The following is a 24,558-nucleotide window of genomic DNA, read 5'->3' as shown; positions in this document are numbered from 1 at the left end:
GATCCCTGATTCCTGTTCTCAAATTTTTGTTACTTACCTACAGCAGTATAAAAAGAAACTTTATTTTTGTTATTTTTTTTTTGTTTTAATATGACAGCTTATTACAAAACAACTGTGAAATCTGTGGCGTTTTCTGAGAGGACTCGAAGTGCGAAGTGTGGTTGCGTTTTGAGCGCTGTGGGAAACGTTTGAAAGTGTCGCTTCCTTTCCTCTGCGCTCTCTCAAGGGATCGAAATGTATTGCTGTCTGCTGCGATATGTCTAATCTTTATTGTTTGGTGACTATGCTTAACCAGGGAAGTAAGTTCTCCATGATAACAACTCCTGGAATGAACCAAATATTTCCTGACTGCAACAACAATGTCGGTGGCATAAGAAGGCCATTCACATTGACTCTCCGTCCTGTAAAAAAGATTTATCAGAGAACCTTTAACCCCGATTTAACAGTGTGAAACGTGGGCTCAAATGAAATGAAATGAATAACCACTTTTACTAATCTGTGGGAATTAGTATGACCAAGGATATATCACACTAAAATGTGATGTATTTTTATTTATTCAACAGTTATCACAGGTCAGTGTAACCGTATGATCATTTGATCCAACAGGTGACTGTTTTTTATTTCATCCAGAGTTTCATTTAGCAAAACAAGTTCATGATATTTCATGCTTGAACAGTCAGAGCTATTACGCAGTTCACTGCAGCGCGCGGTGACACATTTAACCACGCTTCAGCAGAATCCAATCTGGTTGATATTATTATTATACATTCATGAAACACAATGCCTCTCTGCGTTTGTAACTATTAGAGAGAGAATCATACTACTCATACATTCTCGCACGACTAAAATGAGCACACAGCCCTCCTTACAAATCCTCCTGAGGTTTCTTTCTTTTTCCACTCAAGTTTTTCCTCATGTGAACTGACGGTCTAAGAAGAAAGGAAAAAAAAAAAACGACCTGATGTCACCAAATTTGCAAAAAGCCACCACCTGCAAGCACGCTACTTCCTATTGCAGACTGTGTGGGTTGTAGTGTACCGTGTAAAGCGTCTTGTAGACTCGCCACTGCCAACCTGTCGCGCGATCACACGTGACGTCACAGCGGATCTGACGTCATTCCCTTGACGTACAGTGTCAGGAGGCGAACAATGTCCACGCAAGCATACTTCGGCCTTAAAGCTAAAACTGTGAAGACAAAAACCTACGTGAAACGTGAAAAGCGGAAGGATAGATGCAGATTTCTGTAGTCTTTGCTTTTCAACATATAATGTCATTGTTCTTTTGTTGTTTTATTCTTAAATGTCAGGAGGTTTCCGATTGTCTGCTCTCGGCCACTTATTCTCAGTTAGAGGAACGTTCAGTACAGAGCTGAGTAATAGCGGTCGGTTATCTGATAACTATCGTCACCTCAATCCTGAGTACAATAACTGTATCTGCCTCCCACCCATCACCACATACAAATACTATTCTCCCCCTTCACACCGTGGTGCATCGATAACAAAAGCTGCTGACATGGTGCAGTGCTTCAAACATCTCAGACTCCCGCTGGACGATAAAGGGAGCTTTGAAACACACACCACCGACATTGACCGACGCTGCCATCCGCACACCTAAAGCTCTTTCTGCTGCTGCTTTATGAAAGCATAACCCAACCCCTTCTCCTCTACTGTTCCACTTGTTTCTTGTATCTTCTATGTTGTTAACTGCTCACTCTATTCACCCACACCTGATTTCTCAGAAACATGTGTTTGCATTTGTCTCTGTACCGAACGTCCTCCGGTCCGTCTGTAACTATGTGTTGGATGGTTGCTGCTTCTTTCTTGAAAGCGAGACCCCCTGGTACAGGTCTAAATAGAGCTTCAATAAAATCAATAAAAAGAACACGCCGCAGCCTTTAGTACTCTAGGACCTCACAAAGAGAGAGAGAGAGAGAGAGAGGCTGGAATGTACGCAGATGTGTCACTAGATTTGCAGGGGATGCATTTAATGACGAGCGAGTTCATATTACAAAGCCTTGAGATACTTCCAGACTCTCCAAATAACAGCAAAGTGAGCTCCAACCGGTTGGAACAAGTTCAAGCCAAAATGTGGACTGGAAACACCGAACATCTTATTGTATTGGTACAATGACTGGGTAGATGTCGAGGCAGCTGGAAATTCTTTAAAGCCAGTGAGGGAAAGGGACATGATGCCAAAACAAACTCTGACTGTGTGGAATACCGAAGGTTTCTTAAACCAGAATATAGTTTTTACAGGTTCAAATCATAACCAGGACGCTTCAACAATCAGTTTAGCTCAGATTTTTCTTTTTACCTAGCTCTCATCAATCGTTACCTACAAACCGTGGATCTAAGGCACAGTGCTTCAGTTTGTAGCCTCGACAAATTTACAAAGAGATTTACAGATTTACTTAAAAAAAGTAAAAAAAAAATATGAGATAATACATCTACAAAATCAGGCATTAAATATCTTACCAGATGTCAATCTTGAGCCCGTTGGAAACCAGGAACTGTATAGTATCCACGTGGCCACACAGATGCAGCGCTGTGTTTCCTTGATAATCGGTCGCCAACAGATCGGCCCCGAACTTGTGCAGGAGGCGGCATATGTCCACGTTCCCTCGGGCGGCGGCTAGGTGCAGGCCGGTGCGGCCCCGGTTGTCGCGGATGTTGGGGTCGCATCCGGTCTCGAGGAGCCTCTTGGCGAAGGGCAGGTCCCCGTCGATGCAGGCCTGTAGCAGAGGCACGTTGGTCTGCGACGAGTCGTTGATGAAGACATAGGACATGTCCGAGTGGGTATCAGAAAATTCCAGCGTACCTGCAGAGGGGAAAAACGGGAGATAGGTTTCGAAGAACGGGAGAAGAACGGGGACTCGGGGTTCCCGCTCTTTTAAAGATATCATTTCCGGGACATTTTCCAGGAGTTTCCTTGACGATACAGGACAAACAGCTGCTCACAAATAGTCATATAATTTACAGATAGGCCTAGTTTACATAGTTCCACAAGTTCGATTCCTCCTTTTTTAACGACGCAGGGTTCGTGATGAAGATATGCAGGTTCACTACGGGTAGGTGGTCAGCGTTTACGAGTTAGCTCACTTTCATTCTCAAGTGCTTTGACTAGAGTTTCCCTCAAAACCTAATAATCAGATCACCTACATAACGTTTACGGAGTGACTCAAATTACTATTTTCCAGGGCTACGTTTTTTTTTACGTTTGAATACATTTCCAGGTGTTTCCATGACGAGAAAACAAGTCTCTAAATGTCCAGGTTTTCCAGGAGATGTTAACAGGACATTTTGGGGAGAATAATCAAGTATATCGTGGTCATACATTAATGAGTACAGTTGACAGTGCTGTCACTGGCTTTTGTGGATATGGAGCAATACATCTAAGAACTACAAACTAGAATACTGGAAGGCAGCTCAAAGATAAGCCTGTCAGTTTATCTTTACAGCCTGAAATCACAAACCATTATTTGCCTCGGGGGGGGCAAATGACAACACCCTCTGTCCTTAGACCCTTGATTTGGAAAAGCTACAACCTTTTTTTAACAGGGAAAACAAATGGAAGAAACCTCACAGAAGAACAAATACGTGACACGAGTGTTTCTTAAATATACATTTCGGTAAGAAAAAAAACTGCCTTAAAATGACTCCCACTTTTCTTACTGTCTGAGAGAAATGAAAATAAATGTACATGAAAAACAGCTCATGACAAGGTTCCACAGTAAGTATGCAGTGTATTGACAGTTAAATGGAGCGTGATAAAACAGTGAGGTCTAACTAGGATTAAGGAAGTTCAGGATTACGACACAAAAAGGTTCCAGAGTGGTTCAGTGAGTGAATTGGGACAAACCCTTTTGACCGAGGGCGCCCAAATGTTTTTCCCTTCAATGGCCAAAACTAAAACCTCATTTTGGGCCACAGTCCAGAAGCAAACAACGCAGTCACAACTCCTAACAAATATTTATAAAACCTGACCAACTTTGGCATGCAGGGACAGCTTTGGACAGCCCTGCTTTAGACACACAGCCTTCCCGGGTTCATATAACATGTGTGGACAGTTTTGGTCTCTGTGAGGCTCAACCGTCCCTTTTGAAGAAGGCGGCGCAGGTTCGTGGGCTCGATCTGTCTCTGGTGTGCCAATACAGGGGGTGTCCACATATTTTTGACCAAATATTGTATTAAAGGACTATAGGATTTCGCGGCAACTCGCAATGTCGCTTCAGATAGAAACTAACAGTGTAGTTTTAAATAGCAACTACCTGTTAAGTTTTAGATAGAAACTAGCTGAACATAGTTTTAATCCCTATGTGACGACCTGGGAATGAAAAGCAGCTGTGAAGTATGAAGGAGACACTAACACGGCTGGGGAAAAAAACCAAAAAAAGAACATGAAAGGTCCCGTCTAGAGCCAGTTTTTGACCCGTCCACGCAGAAAGATGTGGAAACCTGTTGGCACTCGATCTGTAGATAAAGACAGCTCATTGTGAGGTAACAAAATCACAAATATTCCTACATTCAGGTGGTTATACACATACCTATGAATATTATATTCCATTTCTGCCAATAGGTCCTCCTAAATGTTACACACCGGAGCTTTAAGTGTTAATCTGTTACATTTTTTTAACAGCTGCAGATGATTCATGTGTTAATCTGCCACAAAGTCTACCGTAAACAGTAAAAGTCGTAGTGCAACATGAGAGAAAAACCTCAGCCGATGCAGATTTGTGTGTTAAATCTGTCTGTCTGTCTGTTGTTCTGTGGATGAACTCTGACCTTCTTCTGTTGAGCAGGACATGACACAGTTATGATCTGAATTCACTCAAGACTTATCTGTGCATTTTCTAACTCCTCTTTGGCGTAACGACAGTAAAACATTGCACGTGGTTTATCACTTCTATCTAAGCAATTTCACTATTCTCACAGACTATCCTTCTACTTTCATCACCAGGAATTCCTTTTTACATTAGCTGCCCGTAAACGCCTCAAACCTGCACGCAGCAACCTAAAAGTGTCATTTAATTCCAGGTTAAGTTGCAAAAAAACATGTCAAGAAATCCCCTTTTGGCAAATGTTAGTGTGGCTAACGTTACAAGAGCTAACTGCAGCATTAAGTAACCTTGCAGGGATGAAGACTGCAGCTACGTTTAACCACAACACTGTTATTCATCTTCATATTCGCCTGGTTGATGTTTGCATGCAGCGACTTTCACTCACTGCTGCAGAATAAAACATTAGTAATGGATGCTACCCAGAAGGAGCTAACGGAGCTAGCGTGTTTCTACACAGAAGCTGAAACAGATTTAAAGGTTATTTAACAATTATACAAACACGAGCATGAAATTAACTCGTAGTGGAGACGCTTCGGTGGCTGGGAGGGGTTAAACTCACCTGTTAATTTGTCCCAAACCAGAAGAAAAAAATTAAACTTCGCCTTTTTGCTTTCGAGCTATCTGTTGTTGTTTTGATGGCTGACTTCCTTTTTCCTTTAAAAGCCACATTAACTCTGCTGTCTCCATCTAGTGGTGGAGGTCGTTCAAAGCAGGGCAGGAAAAAATAGTGCCCTGAGACTGTTCCTACTTTTAGATAAATCATTAGGACTCATGCATTAATGTAAAAGCAGGATTTTACTGCTGTTGCTGTTGAGGTGGAGCTCATTTTCAACTGTCTTGTGCAACTAATTGTATGAATTATTAAAATGTGGATTCATCTGCGGATTGCTTGTTTTCTTTGTACAAATGATAAAAAATACCAATCGCAGGTTCTCCTAGACCCCCCCAAAAAGAAAATAAAGTTATATTCAAATGATTAAAAGTAAAATTAATAAATGCTCCTATACTTATCAGACGAGTTGGCGAGTACTGTAATTTTCTAATTGATTAATCCACTAAGCATTTCAGCTGCAGTAGCTCAGTCTGTAGGGACTTGACTTGGGAACCGGAGGGTTGCTGGTTCAAGTCCAGTTTGGATCACAGTATGTAGTGGTATGACTGGCAGCTGGAGAGGCGAGAGGTACTGTACACTGACAGTGTCTGTGAGCAAGGCACCTAACCCCTAACTTCTCCCCGGGCGCCTACGGCTGCTCACTCCCTCTACCGTATAAAGGGTCAAATGCAGGCAAATTTAGTTTCATGTATGTAAAATGCTGTAAATGCTGTATATACTGTGTAATGACAATAAAGACTGGTTTACATTTACATTTACATATACTGTTGGATAGGCTCAGTGTACCGCTAGTACCACTTCTGGGGTTTATAATTCAGCCAATTTGAGCAATATTTTGACATATGATTGGTCTTTATGCACATATATCACCCAATTTATTCAATTTAATGATACCAAACCTCAACCAGGACACCACAATTTGACAGTATGTTTGGTATAAAACATTAGATTATGTTAAAACATCAGACATTATGACACGTATTGAATGTTTTATTTATATTGAATTATGTTTAATATGTTGGCGACAAGCACAGTATACAAACGTTTCACCATGCTTGGGTCTTTTTTTTTTTATCAAAGTGAGACACTAGTGTAAGATAATCCTATAATTCTGTCTTTTGTTTTCTAAAAAGAAATAAATAAATCAGTTGTCATGTAAAAGCAAAGAATTTAAGCTTTAAAATGACATTGTGGAAGTTTTCCAGCCTTGCAAGATTCATGAAATTAACCAATTACATGTGGTGTGCATCATTATATCCCACAACGTGGTAATAACGGACATTATGCCACTGCCTGGTTGTACAGCAATAAAATTGGTGTCAAGTTACAAGGTGTGGATGTTTTTAATTTGCCAAGCACACAGCAATCTGATCTCAAACATTATCTTTACACTGAATAAAGCAAAACAAAACATGTAATATTCTCAGTGGAGTTTACATGTAAAAACAGCAACAACTGGCCTTCCCTTGTTGTTTTATGAGCAATAATTCTGCATTAGAAATTCTCAGTTAGTTTAGAGACTTTATTTCAAAGTGTGTGAGCACAGAAATACACATTACAGTAACAGACATGTTATTTCCAATTCTTGTTATGGATCCTCTTTGAGGAAAACTGCATTTCTTTTCCGTCACTCCAGGCACTTACAGTTCATTCTTGGTTTGGAACGTGGGTAAAGACCAAACAGACAATAAAAACAGTTGTTACGCCTGTTAAATCATCAGTGGTGAATATATTTTCCATATAAAAACATAATCCTAAAGGCTTTTCCATAATATTTAATGTACACATCATTATCTTCCCATTCCCTCCCATCTCAGTAAATAAAACCAGGGGATAGTATCATGACTTACGTAAAATAATTACAATCTAGATTACAAAACAACAAAAGGCTGACAAAAAAAAGGAGAGAAAATAAAATAAAATAAAAAAATAAAGTAAAATGTGACAAAGTAATAAAATCATGGCTACCAGCAGAGAGACAGAGCTATGTGCTCGACACAGTGGTCATAGTGGTTACAAGTCACCCAGTAGCTTTCACTGTCCAAAGATAACGTCAAAGAGGAGAATGTTTCACTTAATCCACACTTTTCATTTACACTGCAAACCAAAGTCAATGTAAAAAAACATAAAGTCTGATCTTAGATGTCTTTTTTTGGCTACTGCAACTCAGTATTCATAAATATGGCTGCAAAATCTACATTCACAGGCAGAAAACTTCCCCCTCTTTCATATCCAAGGACAGAGAAACGACACATAGACTGGAAAAAAAAGAAGAAAATAAAATGAAGAGCGAACAGCTTTATAGACTTTAGCTCTAACATACTTTGCTGGGAAATACAGGAAGCACTATGTACAGCAATAATTAACAATCTATCAGAGAGTGTGTGTTTGGTTTCCTGTTTTAAAATGTAGTGTGAATGAAAGGTTTAATGGGATTTTAATAAAAAAACACTACTTTGGTCACAACATAAAGATAAAAGCCTGTAAAGATGGAGATGTAGAGTAAATATATGCCTGCTGATTTGACTTGTTTATTGTATATGAGTTCACATCAGTGCAATATATATATGAATGGGTGGCCTCATTCAAGTCATTCATTACGACAGTCAGCTGTTGCGGAGGTTCTGTTTTTAAGAGGAAAAGTGCTGGTGAGCCGTTTTAATGCATGCAGTTTAATAAGAACTTATTTTAAAAGTTGCCTTTCAGTTCAACTTGGGTATTGTAGCACCATAGAGTTATATATGAACGTGATAAATACAGAAATAACAGGTATGTGTAACATGACAAAAGCATAGTAAAGTTAATGCACTGCGATGGTAATTTTGCATGTTTTTTCTTCTTTGTTTCTTTAAGTTTGACAAAATATTATTAACTTTAGCAGATGGACTTTACCCATAAAACCATAATAAAAGCTCTTATTTTGTCAAACTACTATTTCCTGGGTCAAGAATGAACTTCCTTGCTCATCATACTTTACATGCTTTAGATAAATGTCCTAAATTCAAGGCCATCATTGGTTTAAGATAATCTATGAAGATCAACTTGTAAGAGTAACCTGCTTTAATCAATAAAAATCCATTAAAACAAACTTTTAGTTGCCTTTTTTGTTGTGTATGTTTTCATTAAAAGCAGCAACTGCTCCGTGAACTCTTACTTTGAAGCTGCAATATCTGTAATATGACAGTCGACACCTGAAAATGTTATTTTCTACGTTGAAATGAAATCCTGAAGTAGAATAATGAGCAAACATTGACATTATATAGAAAAATTGCTGTTGGTCTTTTAAAATATAAAGTACTGACTGAGCAGGTAGTGTGTTTTGCTGCTTGCTTTTCTTTCTTTCTCTTTCCTCCCTCAGTGTTTACACATTTTGCAGCTTTTCTCTTTAAAAAACAGCACATTTTATTATTGATCATTTCTCTTAATTGCGTTTTGTGCACACAAAATGGAGTAAATACTGTAAATTGGCTTGAAAAAGTTGCACTTCAGCAGGTGATTTTCACATCTCGGATACTTTTGGACACTTCTCCTTACATGCACGAAGACGGACATAAAGAACAACAATAAGGCATCTTTCAAAAGACAAAATAACGCACTAATTGTTCACTATGATGCTTCACTTCGCCTCAAGTAGGTCTCAAATCTGAGCATAGTAATGAAATGATAACTAAAAATGCAAAACCACCTGTATGTTTTCAGAGGGTGACATCTTTAAAATAATTTGTAACATAACCGCAGTGAAAGTGGTTGTGGCTGTTTCACTAAAAGTGTCTAACGATGTCAAAATCATCTACTTCAGTTTGATCAGTCCAGAAAATAATGCTAACACCTTAGATTCAGCCAAGTTTTTCTATTCTTAAAAAGCAGTGTTTGACTTTACTGTCTGAACTGACTCATCTGAAGCAGACCCTGGTGTGTGTGTGTAAGCGGTGCAGTGCTATCCAAAGGGGGTGGCACTCTCCGAGGTAGCCGAGAATGGATCTCGCCAAAACCGTAACGAGAAAACAGACACAAAATAAACACAAAGAACATAAACAATAGCACCATTGTCAGTGATAATCTAGAGAAGAGCAATCCCACTGGAGCCCTTCTCTTTCCATTTTCTCCCTTCAACTCTTTTCTTTTTTAAACAAGCCATTCATTCCTAAAGCGGATCAAAAACTCTAAAAACGGGGCAGGTGATGTTGTTCGACTCGATTCTGAAACCACCAGAGAAGCAGAAGAGGGGCTCATTTTCAGTCAGTCACATGTTCTTGTTTTTATAGATTTCTTTGTAAATCATCCTCCATCCTCAACACCTCCTTTTTTTATTTTCCTTTGAGGTGTTAATATATCACCTCCCTCCATTCACCTCCTCCTACTACAAGAGCTTGCTGCAGACTTGGCAGCGGCTGACTCTGGAGCGCTCCTGGCCTCCCTTCAGGGTCTCCTGTCCTGGCGAGTAGACAAACTGCTGATTGGGATCCACGGTTGTCAGCCAGAAGCTGTACTTGTTGGCGAAATAGTGACAGGTGCCCTTGGCCCCGTTGCACTCGATGAACGGCGTCGCGCGGAAATTCTCCAGGCAGGAGCCGGGAGACACCAGGGACTGACCGCCACCCTCGGCGCCGGCTGCTGTGTGCTGCAAGGGAGAGATTTCAAATGGAGTTCATTCTTTATTTTTTAAAGAACCAATCACAGTATTAGTTTACAATAACTTCCAGGTATAAAACCCCTGCTTAGCCTTCATTCAATTTAATGACAGGAATGTGTTGAATGGTTCATTTTTATATATTTTTTTCAAGTGTTTTATACCTTCATATGTCATCAATAACAACACTTTCATTAACTTAGCTGTTTAACACCTCCCAGTTACACCACTCTGCATATATTGGTATTTGTTGCAACACCAAATGTGAGAACACACACATTTTCTTTTTTTTTTTTGCAGGCCTTATTATGAGAAACTTGTTATTTATAGTCAATAGTTTACCATGAGGAAGGAGTATCCTATCCAGAGACTCCTCCAGCCGGGGGGACAGGTGGGGATGGACAAATCCTGACTGTGGACCGCCACGGCCTGAGAAGGAGCCTCACATACAGAACACCTGCAAGGAAAGAGCTCAGTTAAATATATATTCACATGCAAACTCCAAACCTTCACACTTCACTGAGCGTGCAGTACCTGCTGATGTAAGGCTGTATCTGCTGGTCGGCCACGGGCATCATGGGTATGGACGCAGTTGTGGAGAGCCAGTAGGATTTGTCGTTGCGGCTGGCGTAGTAGCAGATCTCATTGGGGGAGCAGTAGAGGAAGGGGATGGTGCTGAACCTAGGGAGACACGACCCTGGTTGACCTGGAGAAAAAAAGAGAAGAGAGGACGGTAACACACTACATTATGCTTATTGAATAATGTCAATAATAGTTGTAAGAAGTTACTTTTAAAAGTAATGTTTCTCAACCATGTTTAGCAGCTTCCCTTTGGGCACATATAAAGGCTGAAAATCTTTGATAACACTGTAACAACATGTTATTAAAGTGTTCCCATACCGAGGTCCTGGTTGTGTGCCTTCTCCTGTCCCTCCACGTACAGCAGACTGTATCCGTCCCACAGCTTGGCCATGCCCTGAGGACACATGGGAACCTGGGAGTCCTGGCTGTGCTTCACCAGAGTGTAGCCGATGCTGTAACTGCGGCCGACGCTGCCGGGAGCGCCGGGACGACCGGCTGAGCCAGGGAGACCTGAGGGGGAGGGAACGAGGAGAAATTCAGACGGATGTTAGAATGGAGAGAAAGTCTGAAAAGTCTAAAGGCAAGAGTGTTTTTTAGGTAAGGCTATGTTTGTTTCTGATGATATACAGCGAGAAAAGAGTGAGAAAAGCACAGACAGATTACTGACCTTGTTCTCCAGTGGGTCCAGGGAAACCAGGGGGTCCGGGGTCACCGGTAGTTCCGGGGAGACCAGATGATCCGGTCCTGCCAAGTTTGCCCACAGGACCGGGACGACCCTTAGGACCTGCAGCAGGAAAGTATTTTCATTTATATTTTTATATTTCCTCTTTACTATGTTTCTGCCATACACCAGATTAAGACCTTTATATATATTCACACAGGAGTACATATACTGTTTTATATGTGAAACCTGTGCTTGTTCTTCACACTGTAAAAAAAAGAAATACTGTTTACTGGTTAAAAATATATTTTTTGGAGCGTTAGACAAGAAGATCAGTACCACTAGGATAACAAAATCAGATTTCTTGAGCTTCAGGAAGTTCAAATTATTTCTTTTTAACCTTTGCACAGCAGCCAGGCTAGCCTTTTCTCCTTGTTTTAGCCTCTATACTAAGCTAAGCTAACTGTCTGGCCTAGAGGCTGCCTGGCCCTAGCCTCAGACAGAGTGGAGTCTCTCATCGAAGTCTTGGAAAGAGTCAAATGTATGCTGTTTCCTAGATGCAAGATTACATAACGTATTTATTATTCTTAACCACTCACCTGGACGTCCGGGCAGTCCAAACTGACCGGGTTCACCAGGGACACCGGAGCCTCCGTTTTCACCGGGAAAACCTGGATCTCCAAATTGACGTGTGAAGTCTTGCGGTGGTGAACTCATTGTGATTCCAGGACGACCTTTAGCACCAGGAGGCCCTGGAGAGGAAAGGATGGAGAAACAGAGTGGAGGGAAAATAAAGGGTGAATGTGTGAGTGTAGAAAACGAGGGGAACAGAGTAAACTGCCTTAATTTCCTGAACCATCAAAATGCGCTTATGAAATTCTGCCTGTGGAAACTGAAGTTGTCCTTACCTTCTCTTCCCTTTGGTCCTTTGTTTCCATAGTAGCCAGGCTCACCGGTGAAACCCTTGAGACCAGGACCTCCACTGTAGCCAGTATCACCTCGTTCTCCTGAAAAGCAAAAATTGTTTTATTTTTTTCTCTCTCTTTAGAAACACAAAGAAATGTTTGAGATTTTGGCTCATGTCATATTTTTGTTAGAAGCATCTATTGAGAGCCACTTCACCTTTGAAACCGGGGCTGCCGGGGAGTCCAGATCCTCCGGGGCGTCCTGGTTCTCCTTTTCCGCCTGGGGAGCCAGGGAAGCCCGGGAGCCCTGGGTCACCTCTGTCTCCCTGGTCTGTGCCTGGACCAGGTGGCCCGGGAGGACCTGGAGGACCTTGGAAACCTGGAGGAGAGAGGAGGTTTAGAAGAAGGACAAAAGAGGAAAAGAAAAGAGGAGGAAGGAAGGAAGGAAGGGAGGGAGGGAAGGAGGGAGGAAAAGGACATAGGACAGGAAAGGAAACAGGAAAGGAAAGGAGTAAAAGAACATAGAAAGCAAAAGGAAAGGAATGGTTTATAAGAAGGAGAAAGGAAAATGAGGGAAGAAAGGGACATAGGAAATGAAAATAAAGGAAGGAAAGAACATAGAAAAGGAATCAGGAAAGGAAATTGGGTTGAAGAAAGGAAAGGAAAGGGAATAAAAAAGACAGGACATGAAAGAAAATTAAATAGGAAAGGAATAGAAAAGAAGGGAAAGAAAGGACATTAGACAGAAAAGGAAACAGGAAAGGAAATGCAGGAAAGAAGATAGAAAAGGAAAGGAAATGAAAGAAAATTAAATAGGAAAGGAATAGAAAAAAAGGGAAAAGAAAGGACAGAAGACAGAAAAGGAAACAGGAAAGGAAATGCAGGAAAGAAGATAGAAAAGGAAAGGAAAGGAAAGGTTTAAAGGAATGAGAGAGACGGAACGGAAGAAAAGGAAATAGGAAATGAAAGAAAACAGGAAAGGAATGGAAAGAAAGAGAAGGGAATGAAGACATATGATAGGAAATAGCAAGGAAAGAAGAAGAAAGGAAGAACAGAACAAGGAAAAGAAAGGAAGGAAGGAAAAAACATAGGAAAGGAAAGGAAAGGAATTTGGTTTGGAGAAGGAAAGTGAAAGGAAGGCAATATAAGAGGAAACAGGAAACTGGATTGAGGGAATATATTTACCATACTCTCCATCCAGTCCAGGGAGGCCAGGGTCTCCAGTAGGTCCGGGAATATCTGATCCCATAGTCTCACCAGGAGGTCCGGGCCGCCCAGGGAACCCTGTGAGTCCAGGAGCACCTGCCACAAAAACAAATATATATATTATATTTATATGTATTTGATATATAACATTTTATCTACGTTCAATCAGCATTTCTAGTTCCCTTGAAGCCTTTCTCACCTGAGAGTCCTCTCTCTCCCTTTGGCCCGGGGTAACCTGGACTTCCTGGGTAGGAGTCTCCTCTCTCTCCCTTCAACCCTGGAATACCAGGGGCACCTGGACGACCTCCTGCACTCACACCTGGATACAAATACAACAAAATGGTCAACAGTTCATCTTCAACATCTGAAAAGTAGATAGAAAACTGCTTTCACTGCTGTTTCTTATGGCAGGTTTCAATAGTCCTTTTCTATGTTTATGTGGGTTGTGCTTTGTCTCATGGGCTGTTTCATGCTTCCTGTGGACCGTGCAGACAGTGTGTGCAATACTGTTTTAATGATACTGTGGTCAGGTAGGCTTGAGCATGTCACCATAGAAAGACTGGTGTGTGTAATGAAGTCCTCACCTGGGGTTCCGGGGAGACCTTTAGGTCCAGGGAGGCCATTAAGTCCATCCAAACCAGGGGAACCGGACAAACCTGCAAAACAACAACAAAGTTTCAACCCTGCTGTTACCTTGAATCATTTGGAAACATGAAGTGAGCAAAAAGCCTCTCACCTTTGGCTCCAGGACTTCCAGGACTTGCAGGCAGACCAGGAGAACCATCTGATCCTCTTCTTCCTGGGTAGCCAGACTGGCCCTTCGGCCCGGGGAAACCAGGGGAGCCTGAGGGGAGACAAGGCAAATATGTTACTATCTGATGGTGACTCTCTGGTGTCTTGAAGGAAATATGGAAACTGGTCATGAGAGATTCTTTTGTCTCTCTCTCTCACCCATTATTCCAGGCCGTCCTCCTTCACCAGGAGCTCCCTTCGCTCCAGAGAAACCTGGACCTCCTGGGAAGCCGTTGTCACCGGGGGCACCGTCATTTCCACGGCCACCTGAGGAGAGAGAGATCAGTCTGGTAGGTAAGATCCTTCAGGATGTGTCAATGTTTTAAAAAGATGGAAAAATCTAAAGAGATGGAGATCACCTCTTTGACAAAATATGAATTGGAATATTCTGATCATTAGTATCACAAACATGAACTATGTTTTGCAGAAAAATGATCCAATAGTGCTTCAGTTTATTTCAAAGAAACAGAAATTAGTTTTCTGTACGTCACCTCTGCATTTGAAAAAAAGGTAAGACTGGGAATTATATTTTTACAGGATACCACAAGTGTTTCCTGTGTTGAAGGCACCCATCAAATTTCTTTGGAAGTACTGAAGGAATGCTTAATTGCTTGTGAAATGGGTAAAACCGAAACTGTAGTCTGGTACAACAGGGGATTTATTTAAATGTATTAAAAGAATCCATTGTAAAGAAGAAACAGGAAGCTGCAAAATCCAGACAGAGTTTGGGAGCTACTTAAGTGTGAATACGAGACTTTTTATGTTTTGTAGAAAAAATGTGAATACATAAATGGTGGATTGTGGGTTTTAACCATCTTTTCTAACAGTAAAAGCTGTTTAAAGGAGTTGCTGATGGTCACTCAAGAGGAACACTTATGTTTGAGTAAGAGGCGGTTGCTTTTACCAAAAAACAGTCTTACCTGGGAAGCCTGGATCTCCTGGCTGGCCTTTAGCTCCTGGAGCTCCAGGATAACCAAATGTATCTCCGGGTTGACCTGAGGAACAAAACATGTGAGTCAGCGGCTGATTAATGTATTAAATTATTCATAAATATAAATTTAGTTAACACTCACCTTTGCCACCAGGCCGACCAAATTCTCCAGGGTTGCCAGGGAAACCAGGTGCGCCATCGTCACCCTGAAAGACATCAAAACTTGAATCTCATTGGCTGAACTTGCAGCATGTTTATGTTTGTGTGTGTGTCTGTGTGTGTGTGTGTGTGTGTGTGTGTGTTTTCTTACCCTTGGTCCAGAAGTGCCGGGGAAACCCACGATTCCAGCTTCTCCCTTCGGTCCAGGGAAGCCTGGAGATCCCGGTCTCCCTGGAAACCCAGGCTGTCCCGGCTGTCCTTTACTCTGCTCAGCATAACCAGGAAGTCCAGGCAGACCCTGACGACCGGGCAGACCTGCCACACCCTTGTCACCTAAGACCAGGCACAGAGTATAAAAATCAGACTTAGCTCATCAGAAAATGACAGATTTGTAACTAAGAGTTAAAATTAAAGGTAGTACTAGGTACTCTAGTATAAGTAACATTTCAGTAAAAATTATGACACACTGTTATAGATTAAACTTTTCAATGACAGTATTTAATACTGTGCTGCTTGCATATCAGTAATCAGTAATAATCTAGTATATGATAAATAAACTAAGCTAATACTAATGTGCTTTTATTAGCGTTAATTCCGGAAGCTCATAATAAATACACTATATTTAAATTATATACCTAAATCTATCCTGTGATAATCTGAAGGATTGAATTATGAGTAATGAGTAACGTTTTGTTGGGCTGCCTTGAACACAATATCATGTTTTACATACACAGTCTGGGTTCCACCTATTAATAGGAAAACAGGAAGTATTGTTACCTCTTGGTCCGGGGAATCCAGGAAGGCCGCTGCTTCCGGGGGTTCCGGGTTCTCCTTTCTCTACCAACTCTGATCGAATAGGGGGAGCGGGCGGGCCGGGGAGACCGGGGTAACCTCTGTCACCTACAGAAGTAAAATCAAGTGGGTGATAATGTAACTCACAGGCCTAAGATGATTCTACTCGACTGTCTTCTGGCCTTGTCCTTGATCTATGATACTCTACCTTTCTGTCCAGGGTATCCAGGACCGCTAGGGCGTCCGTCTCTTCCAGGATCTCCAGCCAGTCCTTTCCCTCCAGGAAACCCTGGGGTTCCTGGGCGTCCTGGCAGTCCAGGGAAACCTATAAGTCCTGGGAAACCCCTCTCACCTGTGGAAAGACACAGGTAATCAGAATATTATTGTCTCTGCAAGGAGATGTTAGAAGTAAGAATGATGATAACGAGTAGCTTCAGCCTACCCTTTCTTCCTGGTACTCCTGGGATTCCGTCTCTTGTTCCTGGTCCTGGAGGTCCAGGGGGTCCTCTTGGCCCGGGTGTTCCAGAGGTGCCGGGCAGTCCTGGGGTTCCCTTCATTCCAGCAGGGCCTGGGAAACCTGGGTCTCCTCGTTCTCCCTTGCGACCAGGGAAACCTGGTGGTGGTTGACGGATGATCGACAGCGAAAAAGAAAGACAAGATTTAGTCAGACACTGGTCATAAACTACACTTTAAAAGGAAATATGGGCAAGAATCTATATATTTTTATCTAAAAAACACTGTCTTAATAGAAAAATATAAAGTAACGTGACGTGAATATAAATTTTACTTATTCAAACGCACAATATATAAAATGAAGAAAAATGAACTTACCTCCAACCCAATAAAATAATTTTTTGATTTATTCAGTCAATTATTTCTATTCACACTGACACACACGTACACACACAATTTGGTGTAGAGACAGTAGACAACAATGTAAACACATGTGTTATATTACATTGTTTCATTGTCTTATTTAGGCTGCAATTGCACTTGGGTAACAGATACAAGCACAATCTGGCTAATTTCATCCTAATATGTGGGGATTTAAAATGTTCAAACGTTTTCTAATCTAATCAAATCTTCACCATTTAATTAAAAGATATAAGAAACTCAAGTGCAATTCCAGATTAAATTAGCGAGGTACAACCGCCTAATGTTTGTTTGTCCTACAAGATAGCATACTACTGTTCACATTCTTAAAAAGAGAACCCATTTTCAACACATCCATGCGGCTATTTGTCTAAGGCTGGGATGACTTGAAAAGTCCTTTTTAAGAGTGTAGAAAATGCCTCTATGGTCATTGATGCAGCAACATTGTTAAAACAGCATTTGCGCCAAAAACTTGAGCTGTCACACAAGCCTTATTGCAACACATCTAATACAGATTACACTTCAAGATGTAATTGGACTGCAGGGGTTAGTACCAGCTGCAAAAACAAAGCCAAACATCAGCAGTCACATTTACTGAGAGAACTTTCTGTTTCTCAATCTCTCACAGCCAAAATGTCCATCCTAAGCAATCACTTTTTTTAAGTTATTTTTTTGGGCCTTTTGTTGACTTTATTAGAGAGTGACACCTGTAGACAGGAAAGGGGGGTAGAGAGAGAGGTGATGACACGCAAGAAGCGGCGCAGGTCAGATTCGAATGCGGGCCGCTGCAGCAACTCTGTATATGGGTCACCAACTCTACCGACTGAGCTAACCGGGCGCCCCCTAAGCCATCATTAAGGGATTTATTTAATCCATTGGGTAAGTCCCTTCGTCAGTGTGATGCACAAATGTTATTATCACTTGCTTCACAAGTCATTAAAACACATGAATATATAACTTTGAAAACGTTTTTAGCTGAGCTTGTATTCCGATTGGAGTAACACAACAAGGATCCCACATTCTGCTCTATTTACTGGAGGAGAGGAAGAAACGTTATCTTTTTTTAAGAAATTAGAATATTGTTGCAAGTTAAGTTTAATAATTATTTTCAAGGTTTAAGAGTCAGTTGTCAAAGGTCATTACGTTAAATAATAAGTTAAAACCTGTAAGAACAATCAAACACGAACACCAGGAAAGTTCATGTGACTTCAGTGGTTTGATGCACGAGAATCTCAGGTTTTCCACAAGTGCAACAACTAACCACCTAGAAACAAGCCTAGAAACTTTCTATCTCAACTTTTATGTCAACATGGATGAGTAGTCCTTAAACTACTTGGAAATAAAAATTTGAATCTACATTTCCATTACACCTGGTTAGCTCCATATGCTGAGAAAGATGTGATCCAATCAAAGGACATCAGGAAACCATCAAGAACTCTCTGCTCACAAATGCATATTAACTGTCAGTCTAATTAACAAATAACAAAGACTAAGTGTTCACTGTGACAGATTCATTATCTTATGCAAGTTATTTTCAGCAATGAGCTGAACTACAATATGCAAAGCAAAGTGTACATTCCTGAAATTAACGTAACTCTATTAGCTTCCACATAATAAGTTAATCGTTCACCTGATTCCAGAAAGGAAAACCTGACTGATTTTTACTGTATTTTCATGATAAACAATGATAATTTTCCTTCTGTTCAGAAAAACAAGCCCTAACACTGACAGGCTGCAAAATTAATCAAATTATGGATGGAGATGGACATTTCGTGGCTGTACAGATGAGAAAAGGAGAGCAGGCAGACAATTTGAGGAACATTGCAGTTCAAGCGTTTGGTCTAATGCACGAATAGCAGGAGGATGGAGGGATGGAAGCAAAGGGTGGGTGGATGGATGGATGGATAGACGGATGGATGGGGGAGAGAGTGTCTCACCTTGGCAGCCTATAGCGAATGACCCAACACCAAGAAAAGGATGGAGGGATGAGAGGATGGATGGAGATAATGGTGGTGGTGTGTAGAAAGGAGAGAGGAAAGGAGGAAGGAACAGAGGACAAAGAGAAGCACAAAACAGGAGAAGAAGATATTCTTTTGGGTGATGCAGAGTTTAAATAAACAACAAGAACACAACAGGCAACTGTGGTGTCTGATTCGTAAATGGAGAATTGTGAAAGAAATACAGTGAGAAGAAGGGAAGAATGAACCAACACTGGTAAAAGTGAAGGAATTGTGTAGTGAAAGACAACAACAGCCAAGATTAAACTAAATAATAGTTTTTCCTTCTTTTACTATAAATCAAGCTACAAATAACTAGATATATGCATGATTTTCCAAATACAGAACATGGAGTCTAAATTTCTACAAAATTAAACAGAAGTCCGGTTAGCCATGTGGTGAAACACGCTTGCTGGATCTTTTCCCTCACCTGGTGATCCGCTCAGCCCCCGGTTGCCAGGATTTCCAGGACGACCAGGGATGCCACCAGTCGGCTCGCCGGGAGGTCCAGGAGCGCCGGGAATACCATTATTGCCGTCGACTCCGCGCTCTCCCTTCAGTCCAGGAACCCCGTAACGACCGTCACCACCTGACAGAAGAAGAAAGAAATGGTCACAGATGTTACAGCAGCCGCTTCCACTACTTCTTCTACTAAAACTTCTAATACAAATACTTGTTGCCAGTTTATTAGGTAAACCTAGCTAAAATGAATGCAGTCTAATAAAGTCCTGCCATAAATCCTCCCTTCATGAATGATTATAACGTGGTGCTGTTGAACCGTATTACATTACACACAGTTGTTTCTGTTATTTAGCCAACCCACATTGATAAATGGGGTGGAACAAACAATAGAAACATCTGATTTAAGAAGGTAACAATTGGAATCTCTCTGTCTCAGACCCACCAGGTGATCCAGGGCCTCCTGGTGTCCCAGGCTGACCCTTGTCCCCAGGGCTTCCTGGTAAACCATCCCGTCCTGGACTTCCAGGTGTGGCACCCAGTACCTCTCCAGGCTCGCCCTTGGCTCCAGGACGCCCTGGAACACCATTATTCCCCTTGGCTCCGTCAAAACTCTGTCCTGGAGAACCTGGAACTCCAGGGTCCCCTCTGGGTCCAGGGAAACCTGCATGGAGGAAACAGCAGTAAGTACTGGCCCTGATTGCACTCTGGATAACAATTAGTACAGTATGCGAAAGGGCGAATGTGGCATATAGTGTAAAAGCGCTTTGAGTGGTCGGAGACTAAGAAGGCACTATAGAATTACAGTCCATTTACCATTTATCATTTACAGACACAGGCCACCATGCTGGTTTACCTTGTGGGCCAGGCTGGCCTCCAAAACCGGGGTCTCCTCTCTCTCCTTTGGCACCGTCAAACCCTGGACGCCCAGGACCTCCTGGGAAACCTGGCTGACCTTTAGGACCTGACAGGTGCAGACAGACATGACTTCAATTAGTATCATTCATTAGGATAAAATTGAGTTTGTCAGACACTCTGCTGTAGGAAAGAGTATTTTTTAATACTCATTCCAAGTATATTTATGTCTCATTTCTGCTTCCATACAATAGTAACTGAACCTATAAGTGAATCTAGTTTACATTTGTTGGTCTATAAATCCTCTGGTGAACAGGAACTGATCCAGTTTGTTTGTAACACATAGAAGAGGAACTGTGTAGCCTGAACAGACAAAGACAAAACTGCTATAGAAAATCAAATATTATCACTAGAAAGCAATAGTCATAAATCAAAACCTTCCAGGTTATTGTACAGGTACAATATGTTTTCAGTGGCACACACGTAAATGAATCTGTTCCTTTTGGTTATTTACCATTTTACCATTCAAGATTAGCATGACTGTTCTTTAAGCCCTTCCTATTCCCCAAAAAGCACATAAACAAAGCAATAGAAATTGACAGAACAACTACAAAACCTTGGACAAATATGTGTATGTATAAAACTAAACAATATTCTCCAGAGCAGAAAAAAAATCTAAATCTTCTAAGTTTAAGGCACAATCTTAACCCTTACATTTTTTTTAAATGAGATGAAACAATACTTAGAATTAGTGCATCAAAAGTGCAACAAAAAAAATTAAAATAAAATTACAATCACTGTAAAACACTTGTTGAATTGTACCTGGTCCTCCAGCAACACCAGGGTAACCGGGGTCTCCAGCCTCGCCAGGTATGGAGCAAGGTAGCACTTGGCCTGGTAGCAGTCACATAGAGGTTAGTAATCACACTTCATATATTTTAACAGACATATACAGTGAACACTTGGGCACACAATAGAAACATTAGCTACTTATTCCTTCCATATAAGACATAACTACAAACCTTACTAGGTCCTACCAGACCTGGTCCAAATAAAATTACAAACACTTTAAAGATAAAAACATAAAAACAACTTTTTGTACTTGAATTGCCCAGTTAGGATAAAGCTAATCACAGAGACTGAGAAAGATAAATGCTGTTATAGGTGTTTGAAAAATAGTATTTGACCCAGGTCTGAATCACAGTAAGTACACACAAAAAATAATGCTTTATAAGGAATTGCTCCCTAACCCTAACCCTATTCTAGGATTTTGACAGCTACCAAAACAACACTAAAAATTAGAATACTATACACAATATTCCTTTAACTTTCTCTTTTTAACACTGAAGACAGTAAATTCTTTTTCTTTTGCAACATTGATTGTCTGTCGCCTCCACTCATACCATTACTGCTCTCAAATGAAAGACTTCCACTGAGGTTAATCTGAGTTAAACCGTGAGAATTATATTGTGTTGGAGGTTGAATGGCGTTAGTAGCAAATTCATCACAATGAAGGGGGCAGTTCAAAACAAATTAGAGGATGATGAACAGAATTAGAAAAGTTATAAATTTAATTTTGTGTTTGGGGATCAGTTTTATGATGTCAATTGCCCCACCCCCTCCCTCCCCAACCCTCACTGGTTAAAAAGCACTTAGCAGAGGCAGGGCTTGAGAACATGCGCCAGGTTTCAGCAGCTTTGATTGTAGGAAGAGGAGAGTATGACCAGCTGCGGCTGTCCGATGATTGGACGTTTCAAAAAGGTTTCTCTCGGGTAGACTCGACTGCCAATCATCGACTGACTCTGCCAGAGTGGAATCCCTGAGATGCAGGGAGCGAGAGGCTTCCATCGGCTCCGTCATGAACAAATGATTGACAGTGAGCTAATTATTTTCAGAATACAAAAGACTTTATTTCCCAGAATTACTAGCCCAAGTTTCCAATGAAATGATCTGCCTACCAATCTTACTTTCTCGATCAACAGAGACTTTTGTAATCACGTGTTCACTCTGCAAACAATGAATCAATTAGTCACTGAAATATTTGTTATTTCACAAAAAAGTTTCTATATTTATGTTTTTTTCTTTGTCTTGCTCTTCTCATCGACTCTGTTTTAACAAAATGTCCATGCACTCATCAGAACTGAAAACTAGAATCTAAATCTGATGACATTTGTTGGCTTGTTTACCAATTGAGTTTTTGAGTGTTTAACTCTCATTAATTTATAACTAATAACGCATTTTTCTGACTTGCTTATTTAATGACATAAATTTAATGTCATAAAGACATTTTTGAGATATGTAATCAAGTTTTTTACTATCTGGAATCAAGTTTTTACGATCTGAAACTGCAGGCGGCAGTCCTTTATTTCCATTTAATGTGTTTCCAAGCAGTGTGCTTTGCTTGAGGGATATTTTATGAATCCACCAGTAGCTGGGCTGCCTGAGCACTAAAGCTACAAATTCTATCCCAGCTTCATTACACTGGCTGGTGGATAAAAAAGTTAGTTACCCACCCGTTCCCTCTCCGGCGTCATAAACCCTTCCACAGCTGTTTTCACCTGGACAGATACACATGCACAAGGGAGGTCAGAGAGATGGGTGGATGGATGGGGAGAGAGAGATAGATAGAGAGAGCGAGAGACAGAGAGAGAGAGACGAGAAGAGAGAGAGAGAGAAGATGGCAGCATACAAAGCCAGTCAGGGTCATTTGCATGCGCCAATAAAGCAATATAATTTATTTTTCATCAAACAGATATCAGCAAATCAGCAATCAGTTCCATTCAATTAATTCAAGGCTCATTCAGTTAAGGCAAAAGCATATCAAAATAATTGCTTCGATGTAAAAGTGCTTAAAAAATAGGTTATTCCACTCAATGAGAAGAGAAAGAAAGAGTGCGAGACACTGGCTAAGAGCTAGTAAGAGATGTAACAAAATGGCGTCAAATTGCAGCTAACTCTGCAACTCTTGCTTTGTCACTCCTCTTTTTCTCTCAGCTCATGTGAGTGACAATAACCTTCATATTAAGTGCAAAATCAATCAGTTCAGCATTAGCATCATGGTATGAGAGCACACATTCATACTGAAGATGAGTGGCCAGCTCCTGCTGAGGAGGACTTTGTGTCATTTAGTCTCAGAGAAGAAGAGCAGAATAAAAGGAGGCCACTGGTGTCATTTAGCTACTCTAATTATGTAGGTACTATATTCTAGGTCTAGCTTCCCACAATCATTTTGCATCTTTGATTAATTGACTCTTCTATTTTGGGGGCTTTTCTTTACAGTTATAAAAGAGGTCAATAACAAAAAAACATAAATGGTGTTTTTTCTGGCACTGCATGTCCCCAAACATACTTTTGTTGCTAAAACTAAACCTAAAATAGCCTGTTGTGACCATAATTTATCCCAAAGTTTGTTATTAAAATTCTGACTGTGTTTAGTTATTCTAATTTCAGGTAAAGACTGTGATAATTTGACAGAACTTAAAAGATCCCATTTTGTATTTACACGTTCTTAAATAATCAAAAGTAGATGTGTTTCTACTTCACAAAAAATATTTTGGTAAAAAAAAAAACAAGATGTTCCCCAGAAGACTATACATCTAATTTTGCTGTGTGAGTTATTATCTTTTTTATTCTGAACAAGAATGAGATCACTTCCTTTGAGGGAAATAAGATAAAATCTGCAACTTAGCTGACACCCAGCAGCACAAATATAAAGTAAAACACCAGCATTATCCTTTAAAGTCAATCATAATTTTAAACAAACACACTTCTCACTTCCTCTGAGACTAAACAAGCACAGTAGCTGTTACGCAATCAGCATTGAAATCTCATCATTGTGCGTCAATCAGTCAACTAACAAAGCAGTTTATGGATTATAGATTATTGGCTGCAGGAAGTGTATAAGCGCATTAATGGAGACCATTAATCATGTAGTTAACAGTATGCTGCTGTAGCCGAGGCATGGAGGGCAAGAAGCTGCTTTGGTAGAGAAAACCAGGTCCTGGAGAGTTTGACTGCTTAAGCAAGGCAGATAAACCAGGAGCTGTTTGTCCCCTAGAAACGTCCTCTAATGGTTTACGGTGTTAGGATGAGGTTGCTATGGTAACTACAGTACACAGAGGATGGACGGTGATCGGATGGGATGGATGTGTGGTCGGAGGTTTGACCCTGTCAGGGGGAGAATACGGCAAAAAATCCACACTTTCTTTATCGCTTATTCTGTCTCTCAAAGTCACATTCATGAACACACACACACGCGCGCACACA

The 24,558-nt window shown here is 40.8% G+C and overlaps 2 protein-coding genes across 3 annotated transcripts in view; both read right to left on the bottom strand.

The window, feature by feature from the left end:
- Positions 1 to 5,507, bottom strand: part of ankrd46b (ankyrin repeat domain 46b) — a 9,893-nt gene extending 4,386 nt beyond the window's left edge. Inside the window, exons 1-2 of the mRNA XM_035675061.1 lie at positions 5,397 to 5,507; positions 2,475 to 2,817 (exon numbers count right to left, since the gene is read on the bottom strand). Coding sequence (XP_035530954.1) covers positions 2,475 to 2,785 — 311 coding nt within the window. The 5' untranslated portion in view covers positions 2,786 to 2,817; positions 5,397 to 5,507. The remainder of the gene's footprint in view (positions 1 to 2,474; positions 2,818 to 5,396) is intronic.
- A 1,450-nt stretch (positions 5,508 to 6,957) lies between these two features.
- Positions 6,958 to 24,558, bottom strand: part of col4a6 (collagen, type IV, alpha 6) — a 119,569-nt gene continuing 101,968 nt past the window's right edge. For both annotated transcript variants that reach the window (XM_035675059.1, XM_035675060.1), the window contains 24 exons: positions 21,115 to 21,186; positions 20,294 to 20,401; positions 19,883 to 20,101; positions 19,409 to 19,567; positions 18,919 to 18,927; positions 16,551 to 16,721; positions 16,317 to 16,460; positions 16,094 to 16,216; positions 15,468 to 15,649; positions 15,300 to 15,363; positions 15,147 to 15,221; positions 14,386 to 14,493; positions 14,171 to 14,278; positions 14,019 to 14,090; positions 13,634 to 13,753; positions 13,414 to 13,530; positions 12,446 to 12,607; positions 12,232 to 12,330; positions 11,923 to 12,075; positions 11,330 to 11,446; positions 10,981 to 11,172; positions 10,615 to 10,786; positions 10,423 to 10,537; positions 6,958 to 10,071 (listed from right to left, as the gene is read on the bottom strand). In XM_035675059.1, coding sequence (XP_035530952.1) covers positions 9,811 to 10,071; positions 10,423 to 10,537; positions 10,615 to 10,786; positions 10,981 to 11,172; positions 11,330 to 11,446; positions 11,923 to 12,075; positions 12,232 to 12,330; positions 12,446 to 12,607; positions 13,414 to 13,530; positions 13,634 to 13,753; positions 14,019 to 14,090; positions 14,171 to 14,278; positions 14,386 to 14,493; positions 15,147 to 15,221; positions 15,300 to 15,363; positions 15,468 to 15,649; positions 16,094 to 16,216; positions 16,317 to 16,460; positions 16,551 to 16,721; positions 18,919 to 18,927; positions 19,409 to 19,567; positions 19,883 to 20,101; positions 20,294 to 20,401; positions 21,115 to 21,186 — 3,122 coding nt within the window. In that variant the 3' untranslated portion in view covers positions 6,958 to 9,810. The remainder of the gene's footprint in view (positions 10,072 to 10,422; positions 10,538 to 10,614; positions 10,787 to 10,980; positions 11,173 to 11,329; positions 11,447 to 11,922; positions 12,076 to 12,231; positions 12,331 to 12,445; positions 12,608 to 13,413; positions 13,531 to 13,633; positions 13,754 to 14,018; positions 14,091 to 14,170; positions 14,279 to 14,385; positions 14,494 to 15,146; positions 15,222 to 15,299; positions 15,364 to 15,467; positions 15,650 to 16,093; positions 16,217 to 16,316; positions 16,461 to 16,550; positions 16,722 to 18,918; positions 18,928 to 19,408; positions 19,568 to 19,882; positions 20,102 to 20,293; positions 20,402 to 21,114; positions 21,187 to 24,558) is intronic.

Source organism: Morone saxatilis, unplaced genomic scaffold (genome assembly GCF_004916995.1).
Source record: "Morone saxatilis isolate NCDOM2014 unplaced genomic scaffold, NCSU_SB_2.0 Contig4, whole genome shotgun sequence".
NCBI lineage: Eukaryota > Metazoa > Chordata > Actinopteri > Moronidae > Morone > Morone saxatilis.
The sequence above is the reverse complement of the archived record's forward strand: the minus strand, read 5'-3'. Positions and strand labels throughout refer to the sequence as shown.